A 15878-nucleotide genomic window follows, 5' to 3' on the forward strand; every position below is an offset into this window, starting at 1 on the left:
AAGTTAAGGAAAAGGGCCTTTTCACCACTTACACTTATTAAAACGTGTTAGACATCGTAGCAAAAACCTTAACCATGTTTAAACCAACTTTCAGTTTTGTGAAACTTTTATTTTGCTTATGAAAACACACAAAAAGGTTGAATTAACTGCCCCCCCCCCCCCCCCCCCCCCCCCCATCCAGATCACATTAAACCAGATCCGGATCAAAAACCACTATATTTAGACTTGTTATATCTGGACTAGATTACCAAGAAGACTACAGAGACTCATTCTCACAGTTCCAGATTTGTGAAACTTTCATTCTGTTTGTGAAAACACAAAGAAGGGCGATTTCACAGATATTTCTCTCTCCAAACTAAATTGGACCAGGTCCAGATCAAAGGCCACAGACTTGTCAAGTCTAAGTTTAGCGGTTTTTAACGTGAATCTGGTCTCATGTGGTCTGGAAAGGGAAAAAAAGCAGTGAAATCGCCTTCTTGTGTTTTCATGAGTAGAATAAATTGGTTTCACAAATCTGAAAGTGGTTTTAAACAGCGTTAAGTTTTTGTGTTACGATGTCTAACGCTCTTTCATTAGTGTAAGTGGTGGAAAACGGAGAATAAGCCGCTAAATGTACTTATTCATGTTTCCCTTAACTTTCACCTTAACCTTTCCCTTAATTTCCCCCTTAACATCGAATCGGAAGCTAACTTCAGCGTCGTTGACCCAGTAGGTTGTTTTTTTTTTTTGTTTTTTTTTTTTGTTTTTAACTTTATTGAGTACAATAAAGAACATGAGTTACATTTTGTGAACGTTATGCCAGGACGTTCACAAACAACACTTAAGAAATAGAAAGAAAATTATTATTATTATTATTATTATTGTTGTTGTTGTTGTTGTTGTTAATAATATTAATAATAATAATAATAATAATAATAATAATAATAATAATAATAATAATAATAATAATAATAATAATAATGAATGAAAAAAAATAAAAATAAATACATAAATAAATAAAACATCAGATTAGTTAAATAAAGACATTGAAAATACACTCAACAGTTTTTACAGCCTTCTATTAGTGCAAGATGTAATAGTCTGTAAGTACTGCTCACATGCTTTATGAAAAACTGCGAAGAGAGTTTTTTTTTTGTTGGCAAATTTACACTTATGAATATGAAACTTAGCTAAAATAATAAGATTGATGATCTAAGCTTGTTTCTCAATTTTTCTGTTGTAACTTTATTTAAAAAAAAACGAAACAGAACATATTTATACTTTTAAAAAAATCAGCCATAAATGTAACATTAATGTACTTAGAATAGATAATAAAGTTAATAATAGTTAATAAAGTTTTAAAAAAGAGTCCCCCGCCATGTTATGACATCACTGTCTAATCCCGCCCCGCAGTGTGCTGGGTGAAGGTGCGGAGTCATGAAAGTGTTTGTAAACAAGTCAGTCAGAAGGTAATTTAAGAGCTGCTCTAACATCTTCAGCTCTGCTCTCTTACTGGTGTCTGTCGGCACATCGCACTGGTGTATATATGCAGTGTTTCTGTCAGTGTGCATCTGTTATGTTACAGTAAATAACTTGACCATTGTTTGGTTTTAGATTAGCCAGTAAGCTAACTAGCGCGACGTTAGCCGGCTTAGCTAATGTTGTCTTTCTTTGCAGACAGGAGTGCTTTATAGGACAGCTGACGGCATTAACCTCAAATTTACTAGCCGGCTAGTTAGCCAAATGACATGTCTTTGTCTAGCCAGCAGTCAAAGCACATCTTCCGACTCTTGACTACGATGACAGCTCTGCTGAAGTGAACCTAACCAGGTTAGCAAGTGTGTGGCATGCTAACAGCTATTTCGCAATTGCTTTTGCTTAGTTTACACTGGCACTAGAATGACGGCAGATGGGTGCTTAGAATAACATTAATGTTATTCGGACAATTTATATGCTGCATTATATTATCAAGCAGCAACAGCCACATAAAACTGTCTCTTTCTTAAATTGAAGCTTGTGTCTCTGATGTGTTGTAAACATCAGAGACACAAGTCTCAAGTTACTAAGGGGGACAACATGTGTTTCTTTTCTGTAGGCGCAGCAAACTGGAGTCGGACCAATTTCCACACACATCTCTGAGTGTCAACACATCCTCCAAAGTGTCCCTGATCTTGGGATATGAAGGATGTTTGAGCTCACGATTTCTTGATGTCTTTAAGTCGACAGGATGACAGAGCTGTAACATCAGTAATTGACTCATAGCTGTTTGGGTAGCTATAGCTTTCTGGTTGCAAAAGCCTCAAGACCCCTTTCACTACCTTTATACTGTACACCTCTTGAGTTAAGATGCCTTGGCCATTTTCGGAGTCCATCAAGAAGCGGGCGTGCAGATACCTCCTGCATCGGTATCTAGGCAACTTTCTGCAGGAGAAGTTGAGCTTGGATCAGCTCAGCTTAGACCTCTATCAAGGCACTGGATCACTTGCACAAGTTCCCCTGGATAAATGGGTATGTGTAGTTTTACCTTGATGGCAGGAAATGCAGCAGATGAATTATCTTGATTTGAACACAAAAATCCACATGAACCAAGAGAAGTCTCAGCATTGTTCTTTGTTCCTCAGTCACTGAATGAGCTCCTAGAGACGGCAGATGCCCCTTTCGAGGTAATCGCGGGGTTCATCCAGACAATTTCACTGACTGTCCCATGGGCAGCCCTGCTGCAGGAAAACTGTGCCCTAGAGATCAAGGGTTTGGAGATGGTGTTAAGACCAAGACCAAGAGTTGGTAAGGAGGTTTTAGATAGTTGGAAAAGGATTGAGAAAAACAAATTCTCATTTTGTTACATACTAACAAGTTGACAAATAATTAATGTTACTGTCACCTTGGCTGTTTTTCCAGCTTCTGGTGTTGAGCCCATGTACTGGTCCAGTTTCATGACGAGCAGCATGCAACTCGCCAAAGAATGTCTGAGCCAGAAACTCACCGACGACATGGGAGAGAGCTTCCAGCCTTTTGAGGGATTAGAAAAGTTTGCAGAAACAATAGAGACAGGTACATTATGTCTCTAATGCCAGGAAACATTTAAAGAGGTTTACCAGCCTTGTGTTGCGTGAAGTAATTTCTTTATATTTCCTTTCTTGCAGTTCTGAGAAGAGTCAAAGTGACATTTTTGGATACTGTTCTTCGAGTTGAACACATCCCAGAAAATTCTAAAACTGGAATTGCTCTTGAGATTCGAATCAACAAGTAAGTTTGGACAGTCAATGGGACAACATATGACTTATTCAGGCAGTTTTAGCAAAATTAGAAACATTTTCAACACTAAGTGAATCCAATTAAATGTCATCATTCATCATTGATTTCTTTTCTTAAATATATTATCTAGAATCAGTCAGAAAGGAAGTGATGTAGAACACACAGACAACATAGAGAAGTTTTTATACAGTTGAGATGTGGACGGTTAAAAAGGCTGCAGATAATATACAGTATTGAAGATGTCTGTAATATGCAGTGTAGTATTTATGTGATGTAGGTCATTTGTATTTGCACATTTACATGTGTGCAAACACAGTGTTTGCTGAAGGTTGTTGTCCAGCTCTGTGTGTCTTGTGGTTGTTTCAGGATTGTTTACTGCGATGAAACAGGCGAGGAGAGCTCGAATGTGAACGTGCATCAGCCGACCACATTTGCTCATAAAAACTTGCAGATGGAAGGCATCACTGTATTTTGGGACGAGTTCTCAGATGTGTCTCGAGCTGGTTGTAAATCTTCACCCACTCCAACGGTTGGTGTAGCAAGTCTTTGAAATTCAGTATAAAAGAGTTGTATGTGTAAGCCTTTTTAAAAATCTTATCTCGTATTTATTTATTTATTTTTTGACAGGAGACTGAGCCAAAGCTCTCTCCTAGCTGGAATCCCAAAATCATATGCGAGCCTCATCCGCAGTTCACAGAGCCTGTGTCCTCTACAACACCTTTTCAGCCTGTACAGATTGGGATTCTCAGTGGCAAAATTGAGCTGTCCCTCACTCTGAAAAACAACCTAGCTATGCCCGGAGCAAAGGTGAATTAACCATTTCTGATTACAAAATATTATGTAAATTATATGAATTGTTTATTCAGTATTTATGCACTGCATTTAACCAGGCTCTCTTGTGTGCTTTGCTTTTCAGCTGGATGTTGTTGGACATATTGATACACTAATTATTCTGCTGTCCCCGCGGCAAGTTCATCTTCTTCTGGACTTATGTGGAGCTTTCTCTGGTGGAGGTGAGCATCTGTCTGTTCACAGATGATATAGAAATTTGGATCAAACAGAGTAGAAAGGTCACTGAATGAGCTACTTAAAAATAGAATACATAGAGAATGTCTTTCTATTTGTGTGAAGGTGCACAGGAATGGGCCAAGGACAGAAAGAGTCGACCCATGCAGCAAGAGGATGAGTATCGACTTCATATGGAACTAAACCGCTGTCTGAAGAAGGAGACTGCTGTGCCAGGAGCAGACCCTGAACTCTTTGAGAGCCAGACCACCAGGACTGTGTCTAGTCGAGGTTGAAACACCGTCCTCTAACCCCCACATTGTCTTACTCATCAAATGTCACGGTTGAATCTATCTAATTGTCTTTTCCTTTTTTTTCTTTTTTTATCTTTTTTAAACCTGTTGGTGTAGATGATGTGTTCTTCTCCATGGCTGACATGGACATGTCTCACAGCTTGTCATCGCTCCCCCCTCTGGGTGAACCACCCACTGTTGACTTGGATTTGTCACTCAATAGCAATTACTCTGCCTCCCCAGGAGAGTCTCCATCTGGAAACACAACAGTAAGTCTTTGTTTGATCAGCATGCTTACAGACTCACAATTAAATAGAATATGGGTGAGAGTAAAGGCTCTCAGTGGTCTGGTTACTCAATAAGATCCTGAAATCCTCAGATAATGGCAGCATAGTGTCATTTAATCTTTACACTGACAACATTAGGAGCTATAAAAATGACTATTTTGAACATGAGTGTTTTAGTGAATGTGATGAAATTACTGGAAATGAACTACTGTCTGAGTAATCTGTGTTTGTGTGTGTTTGCAGGCTCTGTGGGATGATTACATGGATGTACCACGACAAAGAGAGAAGCAGACTAGTGAAACTCCCATACAGTCAAGGGACTCACAACTCCCTCATAAATTACTGAGACAAACTTGTAAGTGTCAAAATAAATCTGTATATTTGTACATACTTAATACACATTCAGCTGTTGAATACTAGTCCCTCCATGTCCATGTGCTTTAGAGAGGAAAAGGAATATGCAGGCTTTCATCCCAACCAAAGATTACATCAGCATATCTCCCTGTTTAGTTCCTCCTCCACAGCTGAAAGTGTTATCAGCTGTGTTTGGCTCAGTGAAAGCCTATACACTCTCATCACTCTGCACATGGTTATCATTTCACCTCAGTGAAAATTTGGTATTTTTATATATTTCAGCTCATCCATCCAAAACCCATGGTGACGAGTCAAGGCCAGAGCTGGTGTTGAGGCTAACGCTGAGCAGCCTGGCTGTCTCTGTCCTCCACATCGATCCGCTGCCACCACCAGATGCTACGCCCAGTCCTCTTGGCCCTATGGCTGCACACTTCTTCAGCATGGTGGGCCCGGGCCAGCTCGACCCAGCTGCTTTCCTTCAGTCTCGAACAGTCTTTAATCAGGCTTGTCCCCATGACCACCTCAGGTGCATTTTTTTTTTTTTATTAATTCCTGTTGTGTAAGGTTGCATTTAATGTCTTGTTGAAGGTCAGCGACAGGTTCATGATTGGAGGATACAAATGTCTGTCTGACCTTCGTTTCTATCTGCAGGTTTGTGGGCCAGGGTCTGAAGGTAAACTATGAACACTGTCAGGGATCCAGCCTGCGGACTTTTAGTACTGACGTCTCCCTTAATCAGATGGAGTTGCTGGAGTGTTTGTTCCCCTCGGAGGCTGTCATTGGCGGCTCCCAAAGAGGCATTCAATACACTGAGGTTAGAGTTACAAGCCTGAGCTAAGCACATATAGCGCTGCACTCAGCTTTGGTCAGTTAAACACTGCACATACAAACTGTTTGCTTGGAAGCTGTAGCTGGCATGACATTAAGAGTGTATCTCACTAGTTTCTCTGTCACACCTCAGCTCCTGACATTTGACACCACAGCCAGTGCTGATGCACCACTTACCACCTGCCTTCACCTGCTTTACAAACAAGCTGAGCGCAGAGGCCCCCAGGTAAAAGCATTTATTAGTCCAATATGAAACTGCAACACTAACATTTAACACTCAGACACATTTCCTGTGTTGAATTCCACTCAGTCAGCACTTTGTGTCTTATGTAGGGCGGTCAAGTGCGTCTCAGCACCATCCCCAGGAAAGCAGAGATCCAGGTGGAGCTGGGCCCCGTGCGCACTGAGCTTGACATCAGCATCGTAGACCGTCTCAACTCACTTCTTCAGCCTCAGAAGCTGGCAACCACAGAGATGATGGCCTCCCATATGTACACATCCTATAATAAGCATGTCAGCTTGGTAAGGGCAGGAACTGAAGTTTAAAAGAGTTTCTATGAATATGAGTATCACAGATATAATAATGATAATAATAATAATGATTATTGTGAATATCTGCCAGATGTAATCCAGTTTGATAGTTAGTTTTTACCCTTAGTTAAAGGGTAAAAACTGCTGCATATTTATGCTGTTATTACGGTATGTAATGTTGATCATTATCATTTTACAGCACAAGGCCTTTACAGAAGTTTTCCTTGATGACAGCCACACACCCTCCAGTTGTCATGTATCATTAACTGTCAGTGCCCCAGTGCTGGGCCTTGCGGTCCGCTTTCCCATCCCTGACCTTCGCTCAGATCAGGAGAGGGGTCCTTGGTTCAAGAAGTCTCTGCAGAAAGAAGTACTCTACCTGGAACTAGAAGACCTGGAAGTGAAAACGGAGTTCATGGGTGGCAGCTCTCCTGATCAAACCAAGATGGAACTAACTTTCAGGGAGCTTATTGGTACGTGGTCTGGGGGGGAAAAGTTTCCACACTGCCCTCTGAATATTTTTTAAACCGAGGAACTGTTCTCTAACTGCTTTATATATTTTTTTTTTTCTCCGTTTCTACAGGGAAGTTCCAGGAGGAGCCGGATCAACCAGCTGCCCGGTTCCTCAGAGTGTCCCACACCATGGATGGAGACATGACAACATCTGAGAGTGTAAAATTTGATTGGCCGAGGTATGTTTCTCTAACCAACCTCAACCTGATCCGTCTGTTCAAGGGCATCTCTCAGTTACGTTAATTTTCTCTGAGCAGGGTTGTGCTGAAGATGAACCCCACCGCAGTCCACTCAATACTTGAACGTGTGACAGTTGAAGATGACGAGGGGGCTGAGGACCATTCACTTGAAGAGGAAGAGGAGGAAGGGGCCGCCCATTCACTGAAGGATGTGTGTGACTTTGGGAAAGCAGAACCATCACCCTTTTCTTCACGTAGGGTTATGTATGAGAATGAAGAGGTGGGTAACGGCTTCAAAGGGCCACTTACATCAAGAAAGCTTAAATACTTGGATGATGGGCATAGGCCTAAAGTAGATGAACTTTGGCTTGTATTACAGGGAATGTGCAGGTGGATAAATTTGCATTCAGGAGTGAGGATATCCTCTGTTTGGTGTATTAAAATGTATGACAGGTGTTGTAATACAAACAGCAACATGAGCACTACTTTGCAAACAAAAGCTGTTGACAGAGCAGGTGGCAATGAGCCCACGTTTAGAAAATCTTTTTTTTCTTTCTTTCAGATGGTTATTCCCGGTGATGTTGCTGAGATGACAGAGTTCCAGGAAAAAACCATGAACAATTCTCGTTTCATCCTTGAACTGTGTTTCCCCAATGTGCAATTATCGCTCCCCAGCAAGGCGTTTTATGAAAAACTACACAACAGGTTTGGACTTTATAATATGATACAGTACTACAGGGCTGGATGGAAATAAAAATACAGCAAAATTATTAGGTAAATTTTAGGGTTAAGACTTTTCATAAAAAATAAATTAAAATTTGGGTTGTATAGGAAGCCAGTAAAGTAAATGAGTCAAACTTTTTCACTGAAAATCAACACATAATCAGTTGATAAAGTATTTTGTGGAACATGACATTTCCCATTTTATTGTTTGAATACATCTTGTTCCTAAATCTTGTTGACAGCCAGCTAACATGTTGTTAACATGTTTAATCTCTGTTGTCTTTACTCCTACCTATTCTATATAAGTTGTAAAATTTATGTTCTTCATACTATAGAATAAACAATGACCTGCTGCTGTGGGAACCCACTGCTCCATCTCCAGTGGAGACGGTGGAGAGCATGCCATATGGAGTCGGACTCTCTGTTGCCAGTCAGTTGATCAACACTTACTCCAAGGACAGCTTCAGCCAGTTCCGCTCGACTGGTCCTGAAGGTGAGACGAAAACAAACCAAAACACTGCTCATGAATTTGCAGACTCTCAATATTAAAGTACAAATTAGTGGTGGTCATGTTTAAAAACCAGTGTGCTTTGTGTTGCAGAAGAGACAAGTGGTTCCGAGGAGGAGAACATGCACTATTACTCTCCTGCCTCTGACCTCGGCCTCAGGTCTCGCAAGAAGAAAAAGCCCAAAGCACAGAGCAAGACCTCCCAGAGCCTGTTCTCTGTCATCCTCAGTGTCAATCATGGTCTGGTGGCTCTTCAAACTAATGCTAAGGTAAACTTATATCCTTTTTTGTAATCACTTACTATCCTCACAATTTTATTTAGACATTGCTAACAGCTTGTTTTATGGATAGTGAGGTTGAGTTTCCATCTTTTTTTCCAGAAGGAGGATAAAACTGTACTGAAAAACAAACATGGTGAGTTCTGGCTGGAAATAAAAAATGCCGTGCTGTTCAGCGTAACGCAGTATGAAGGCTATAAAGACCAACACTACATCTGCTTCCACACCAGTAATATCTGCGTGTATCATCAAGGTAAACCAACGACACTTATTCACACTGTGTCTACAAGTACATTCATGTACTTCTGCCACCTTCACTGATATCACACTCTGATAATCTGCTCAGGACTTGTAGATGGAGGCAGCTCCGTCTCAGACATCAAGTTGCCATGCAGGACGCATCCGCATTGGCTAGAGCCAACCATCTACCAATCAGAGACACCTCCTGAAAGATCCTCCACTCCCTCAGAGGGTATTGGTCTGGAGGCTCGCAGCATGGTGTCTGTCGCTGTTAAAATCTCATCACAGAATGCAGAACGTAATGTCAAGGTAGGAAACTCACATCACTCAGGTAAAAGGCCAGCAGGACAGCGTCAGTTCATTATACTGTAGAGTCTTACACAGGTGCTTTATTTTATCTATCTGCCTACTTGCGACCCCAGCATCACATGTCGCATGGGTTGATGAGTTGTAAGTAGTTTCATCGAGTGATGTTAGATTGTTGCATTTGAATAACTTTTAGAGGCCTGAAGATGCAAAACTACCCGGTATTTTACAAGAAAACACAAAAAATAGAGAAAAGTCAGGAAAAAATAATATAATAATAATTTTATGTTGCTGATCTTACAACCTTTAATCTATCTTCTGACCCCTTTGGAGGGATTATAAGTTAGAGGTTAAAACTGTATCAAACACTTCCTTAATATTTTCCATAAGGGTTGATCTTGCCCTGATCTTGCCATATAAGGGTAGAGTAATAATCTCCCGCCTTTTATAAGTGATGCCCATTGAGTTTTCACATCCATGCTTCAGCATCCAACATAATTATATGTTGATTATTGAATTATTACTGAAAGCCCAGCCGTGTAGTAGCATCTGTTTCTCAACACATATTTTTATGTAATACCACTTTCAGTGTTTGCAGTTTTCAGTTGTTTTTGCTTTGAATGCAATATCTCTTTCAGTCATTTTTGTGCTCACTGTGGTGATTTGTTCCTTTTTAAATGTAGGAATTTCTGGTTGCTGTTGGGGTGAGAGGAGCCACGCTTCAACACAGAGTGGTCCCCCCCAGCATGGGCTGGTATGACCAGGTATGACAACATGTGGCTGCCACTTCACTCCCTCTTTTGTGTCCTTTAACATGAATTGTTCAGAGAACCTTTTAGGAAATATACTGCAATAAAATCAGACATATGTAACCTAATTACCAATTTATTTCCAACAGATTGTTGACTTTTTGAATGTTTCTGATGAGCCTGTGTTGGGTTACGCCCCTCCTACATCTGTCACCACCCTGCACCTGCATCTATGGAGCTGCTCCTTAGACTACAGGTAAAATAGACTTCAGACCTCCAACTCAGTAATAAGTTACTTGTCATGTTTGTGTGTATTTGAATGTGGCTTCTGTTTTTCTCTTGACAGACCCCTTTACCTGCCTCTCAGATCACTGTTGGTTGTAGAAACATTTAGCATCTCCAGCATTGTCTCTTTAGACCACTCGTCCTCAACACTCAGGTATGAAATGTCTTCTGGTTTTGTTGCCGATACTAAACTGAAAAGTTTAATTGCAACTGAGAACTGAGTTTGCCTTCTATTAAATCTTTACAGGATAATTTTGGACGAAGCTGCTCTGTTCCTCTCAGATAAGAGTAATGCTGTCTCTGTCAATTTAGTGCGTGGTAAGTCGATTTCAGTGAAGTTTTTGAACAGAATGTTTGAAATGTTTTTAGCAGCGTTTACCAATGCTTACCTTTGTTTTTTTCATCGCAGACTATGTCCAAGTGGTAGACATGGGAACACTGGAGCTGAGGATTATAGCTGTCAAACCTGGAGTGGATGGAAAATTGGTAGGAGTTAGCTATTTCTAAATGACATTAGCGTTTTTAGTATTATCTCTCAAAAACAATAATCACACATTTTTACACACTTTTTCACTGTGTTTTGGATGACAGTCTGAGCCCAGGTTTGAGCTGCGCTGTTCAAGTGACGTCATTCACATCAGAACATGTTCGGACTCCTGCGCTGCCCTCATGAACCTTATCCAGTATATAGCCAGCTATGGAGATTTGCTGCCCCCTGCAGAACCAGAAGCCAAGCACAGCAGCACTGCACAAAGAAACAAGGTCAGCAGTGACACCACTCATGACCTAAAATTATATCTACAATACAATTACAAAGCTCTACCAGTTATACATACTTAGTTTGAGTGTATATTTGGACAGGCGGAGTTTCCTAGTCGGCCCACATCTCAGACCTCTCTGCTCGCTGAGACTGAGCAGCAGATGTTGCAGGATCTGATGAGTGAAGCCATGGAGGAGACTGATGGGCTGCAGCATGCACCAGGGCCGCAACAGAACGGTAAAAATTTGGTTCAGTAAAGATGAAATTTTTAGCTCCATGAATGATATAACTTAACTTAAGTTTTTCTGCCATTTCACATCTGCAGGTGCACACGAGGAGCAGAATTATGACCATGACCCGCCTCGCTCAGACCTGTTCCTGTTCCCAGATGAGAGTGGGAATTTTACCCAAGACTCAAGCCCCACTTACCCCATGCTTCACTCTCCTCTCATCACTCCTGTCCCGAACCTGACCCAAGAGACGGACGACTTTTGTATCCTGGAAACACCGGGTTCCAGAGGAGAGGTCAGGATGTATTCAGTCGCACAGTTAATGGCTACGTAACACAAAGATTGCCTGTTTTCGCTTGTACTGTGTTGCCTCATTGTCAGCAATATTTGTTTCAGGATCGTGATCAGGAGCCGGTGGTAAAACAGCTTACTTCAGACCCCGTGGAAATCAAAGATGATCACTTCAGTCAGCCGCTGGATGGGAGTGATTCCAGCCGGGGAGCTATGAACTTTCCCATCCCAGAGGTGCGCTACCTCATCAAGGAGATCTCTGTCGTGTGGCACCTTTATGGTGGGAAAGACTTTGGGAATGCAACTTTCACAGCCTCTCCTGCTAGAAGCCGGGGGTGAGACGTGAACTATGTAACTGTGCACGCTGTGTTAATGTTTTCAAAGCTAATCAAACTTGTTTAACTCTGATCCTTTTCTCTGCCTTTCAGGTCTACTCCCCATAGCTCCCCTTCTCAAACTCCAGTCAGACAGGCCAGGGTTTCAGGACGGGCAGGAGGTGGAAAAGGAAGGAACCCTGATGTCCTGATGGAGATCCAACTCAGCAAAGTAAAGTTTCTCTTCTGTATTAAACACTCATTATGATATAAAACATGCAGATTACCTAAATGCTTTGGGTCATTTCTTCACCATTTTCCTGCTTGTTTCCTTCCTTTTTCTCAGGTGAGATTTCAGCATGAGGTGTACCCACAGACCCAGGCGGCTTCGGGGTCAGCAGTGGACCAGCCAGTGTCCCGGCAGGTGTTTGTTGTACAGGATTTGGAGATTCGAGACCGACTGGCTACGTCACAGATGAACAAGTTCCTCTACTTGTACTCCAGCAAGGAAATGCCCCGAAAGGCCCATTCTAACATGGTGAGGAAGGCAACACTCGCATTTTAACCCACTCGAGTCTTATCCTGGTGTAACATCTCATGTGCTTTTGCTCTTAGTTGTCAGTAAAGGCACTGCACATGTGTCCGGAGTCAGGCCAGGCTCCACAGGAGTGCTGTTTGCGTGTCTCCCTGATGCCTCTTCGCCTCAATATTGATCAGGTAAAAGACACAGACAAATTTTCACGTGCATCAAGATATCCTACAATCATGACTGTAACATTTCTTAAGTGACAGTGGTGTTTTTTGTTTGTTTGAAGGATGCACTATTCTTCCTGAAGGACTTCTTTACTAGTCTTGCTACTGAAGTTGAGTTTTTCTCACCGCCTGCTCAAGAAGGTAAAATCTATCATTCAATTCACTCCAAAATCATTTTCTGTAAACTTCACTTTCCAATAATGGCTTCTGATGATAACATTTTGTTCTACAGCTGTCTGTGTTTCTACAAAAAAAGCTGCTGCCCCAGAGATCTCCTGCAGCTTCTCCAAGCACGCTGTCAGCAGCCTGGACCCGGCTCCCATCATCTCAGTGCCTGCTCAGAGACGTTTGAGCCACAATGGTTTCTCCACATCTGGCAGGGAGGAAGGGAGTGAAAATGAAGCGTCTGCACCTTCCTTCACAGACCAACCAATCTTCTTTAGGTCAGTGTTAAGTCCCTAAATAATAAAACCCCTTTGAAGGATTAATTCAGTTGCTTTTTGGTAACATTTCCTTTTCCTAACAGGGAGTTTCGATTTACCTCTGAGGTCCCCATTCGCTTGGATTACCATGGGAAACATGTTTCAATGGAGCAGGTACACGGTCACACGGCTGTGAATACATTCCACGATATTTAATTTCTGCTTTATGAATGACTTTATGACTGATTTGTTTCAGGGAACATTTGCAGGGATCATTATCGGGTTGACACAGCTGAATTGTTCAGAGCTGAAACTGAGACGGTTGTGCTATAGACAAGGGTAAGTTCATCTCAGTAGAATATCGTACAAGACTTTGTTGTTAACTATTTGATATCACTGATTCACTCTTCAAACAATAATCTTTCCCAGGAAACTAATACTTGTCTGTCTTCCAGTTTATTAGGTGTAGATAAACTGTTTTCCTATGCAATAAATGAGTGGCTAAATGACATAAAGAAAAACCAGCTTCCAGGACTACTGGGAGGTGTGGGACCTATTCATTCACTGGTACAACTGGGTAAGTAGAAAGGCGTCTTAGTGTCATCAGATGTATCTATATTTCAGGAGGCACTTTGATAGTTATAAGAAATGATAGAAGCAAAAAGTAAAACAAGTAATATAGTGAGATTGAGCAGCTAAACTTTGTATCACTATTAACATATAAAGTTTCTTTCTCTTTATATCACCAAACTCTACTATTACTCAAGTATTTACTTCTTGGCATCACTCTGTAAACTTAAGTTTTTTAAAAGCAGTTGGATAGATGGATAGATGAATGAATTGGACTAGTCCCACACAAACTTTTTCCTCTTTATTTGTGTTGCTGAAAGTATAGAAGAAGCCTTTGAAGCTGGATCAACATGTAATGCTGTAATACTGCTGTAAATGTCATTTACAAGCTTAATCTCTGAGATACTACATATCCCTGTTCTTGAGACGAATGTTCTGTTCAGTTCAGGGATTCAGGGACTTGGTGTGGCTCCCGATTGAGCAGTACAGGAAGGATGGCCGGATAGTCCGCGGTTTTCAGCGCGGCACCGCCTCCTTTGGAACTTCTACTGCGATGGCTGCTCTGGAGCTCACCAACAGGATGGTGCGGACCATCCAGGTAAACTCTCAGCTGTCACTAAAAAGTCTGGATTCACTAGTAATGCCTTTTAACAATTTAATTTAAACATTGCTCTGTGGCATTTTTAGGCAGCTGCTGAGACGGCCTACGACATGGTGTCTCCGGTGCCTGATGAGAGAGACATGAAGAGGATAAAACGGTTCTCCTATTATGGACTGGCTCATCAGCCCGTTGACCTGAGAGAAGGTGTAGCCAAAGCTTACACTGTCGTAAAAGAGGTAAACAATTCAATCTGAAAGCACCAACATTTTTATTCAGTGAGATTAATGAAAAGGAGCTCTGTTGTAATGAGGACTACATGTTTTGTGCATCTACAGGGGATCACAGACACTGCACTGACCATCTATGACACAGCCACCCGGGAACACGAGCAGCGCGGGATGACGGGGGCGGTGGGTGGGGTTCTCCGACAGCTGCCGCCAGCAGTAGTCAAACCGCTCATTATGGCCACGGAAGCCACTTCCAATGTCTTGGGTGGGATGAGGAACCAGATCCATCCTGATGCACGCCAGGAGGAGTCTCAAAAATGGAGGCAAGGCGAGGAGTAATTCCTGTCGCCATATGGTAACTGAAACCATGACTGTGCAGAAGCAACAGCTGATTTTTTTGGAAACTTTGTTCGGAGCATTTTCGAAGACGAACTTCTCAGAGGTGGATAGCCAGGCCTGGTGTAAATACAGTAATGTTCATCTCGTGGCAATTTGAGCTACTGTGATTCAGCTTTCGTGAGCTTACCGGTTCCCTCACAGTGCCTTCATGGTTATCAGCATTGTCCAACTGTATGTTTAATCAGAGGGATGTACGAGAAAATAATGAGCCACATATCATCTTTATGTGGATTATGTTCTGTTGTAGGATAGAAATGGCATTTTAAATGTAAAATCATAACAATGAGGAAATAGGCTGTTGTCTCATGAGGCTCAAACATTTGCGTCATTTTCAAACAGCTGTTTACAAGTTGTGTGTGGTTGCATTCTCTCATCCTAATATTATAGTTGTGATGACGCTTAATTTATATAATATGTACTGTATGTGGGCCTTGTTATTTACTGTAAATATTCCTAACATTTCATGGAGATGTAAGAGATAGAGACTGAACATGTTACAGCTGTGTTAAGTTCTGTAATCAGCACTTTTATGGGTTACTTGCCCAAATGAATGATAGATGGGAAGATGACCCAAATTTGTTATAATACAATTTTATTTTGAGCTGTGATCAATGTTGTGTAATTTTCACAAAAAGCTGCTGTCCTGAGAGGCTACTTTAAAAATTGAAAAGCAGTTTCAAATGTTTAATTCAGCCAGTCTGCTGCTCACATGTTTAAATTGTAGACACAAACTTGCAAAAGAAACTGCATCGACTCAATATGTTGAAGCAAAGTCTTAATATCCTAGTCAATGGATTTTTTTTAAGTGTATGTGTTTTGAATATTGATATTTGGCGTGTTTTGTTGTGTTGCAGTTATATGATTTGCTCATTTCCTTGTTTATGTGGAAAGAAGAATAATATTTCTTGTACATATGTGTACAGTTGATTCTTGAATTTGTATTAAAAGCATGAAAGGGAAATAAAAAAGTTTAAATCCACCTCAGTAGAGAAGAACTG

General features: G+C 41.3%; 1 protein-coding gene across 4 annotated transcripts; it reads left to right on the forward strand.

The window, feature by feature from the left end:
- The first annotated feature begins 1352 nt into the window (after nt 1-1352).
- On the forward strand, nt 1353-15859 carry atg2b (autophagy related 2B). Of its 4 annotated transcripts, none has more exons than XM_044374790.1 (44): nt 1353-1448; nt 1657-1809; nt 2075-2487; nt 2601-2763; nt 2878-3030; nt 3123-3225; nt 3601-3763; nt 3862-4041; nt 4151-4247; nt 4366-4530; nt 4650-4801; nt 5063-5174; nt 5456-5699; nt 5825-5987; nt 6135-6227; nt 6335-6523; nt 6732-7005; nt 7116-7224; nt 7303-7504; nt 7787-7929; nt 8283-8440; nt 8549-8724; nt 8836-8986; nt 9080-9282; nt 9963-10043; nt 10178-10284; nt 10375-10467; nt 10561-10631; nt 10723-10799; nt 10905-11075; nt 11175-11310; nt 11399-11598; nt 11700-11929; nt 12023-12140; nt 12255-12446; nt 12524-12625; nt 12724-12802; nt 12894-13104; nt 13188-13257; nt 13340-13422; nt 13539-13660; nt 14097-14251; nt 14341-14490; nt 14590-15859. In XM_044374790.1, exons 3-44 carry the CDS (start codon nt 2326-2328, stop codon nt 14818-14820), a joined length of 6234 nt encoding a protein of 2077 aa, XP_044230725.1. In that variant the 5' UTR covers nt 1353-1448; nt 1657-1809; nt 2075-2325; the 3' UTR covers nt 14821-15859. The 4 variants fall into 4 exon arrangements, with proteins under 4 accessions (XP_044230725.1, XP_044230727.1, XP_044230728.1 ...); XM_044374791.1 differs by having other exon boundaries at nt 1399-1448; nt 1742-1809; XM_044374792.1 differs by lacking the exon at nt 1657-1809 and having other exon boundaries at nt 1365-1448.
- The last annotated feature ends 19 nt before the right edge of the window (nt 15860-15878 follow it).

The sequence above is a fragment of the Thunnus albacares genome, chromosome 15 (assembly GCF_914725855.1).
Source record: "Thunnus albacares chromosome 15, fThuAlb1.1, whole genome shotgun sequence".
Classification (NCBI taxonomy): Eukaryota; Metazoa; Chordata; class Actinopteri; order Scombriformes; family Scombridae; genus Thunnus; species Thunnus albacares.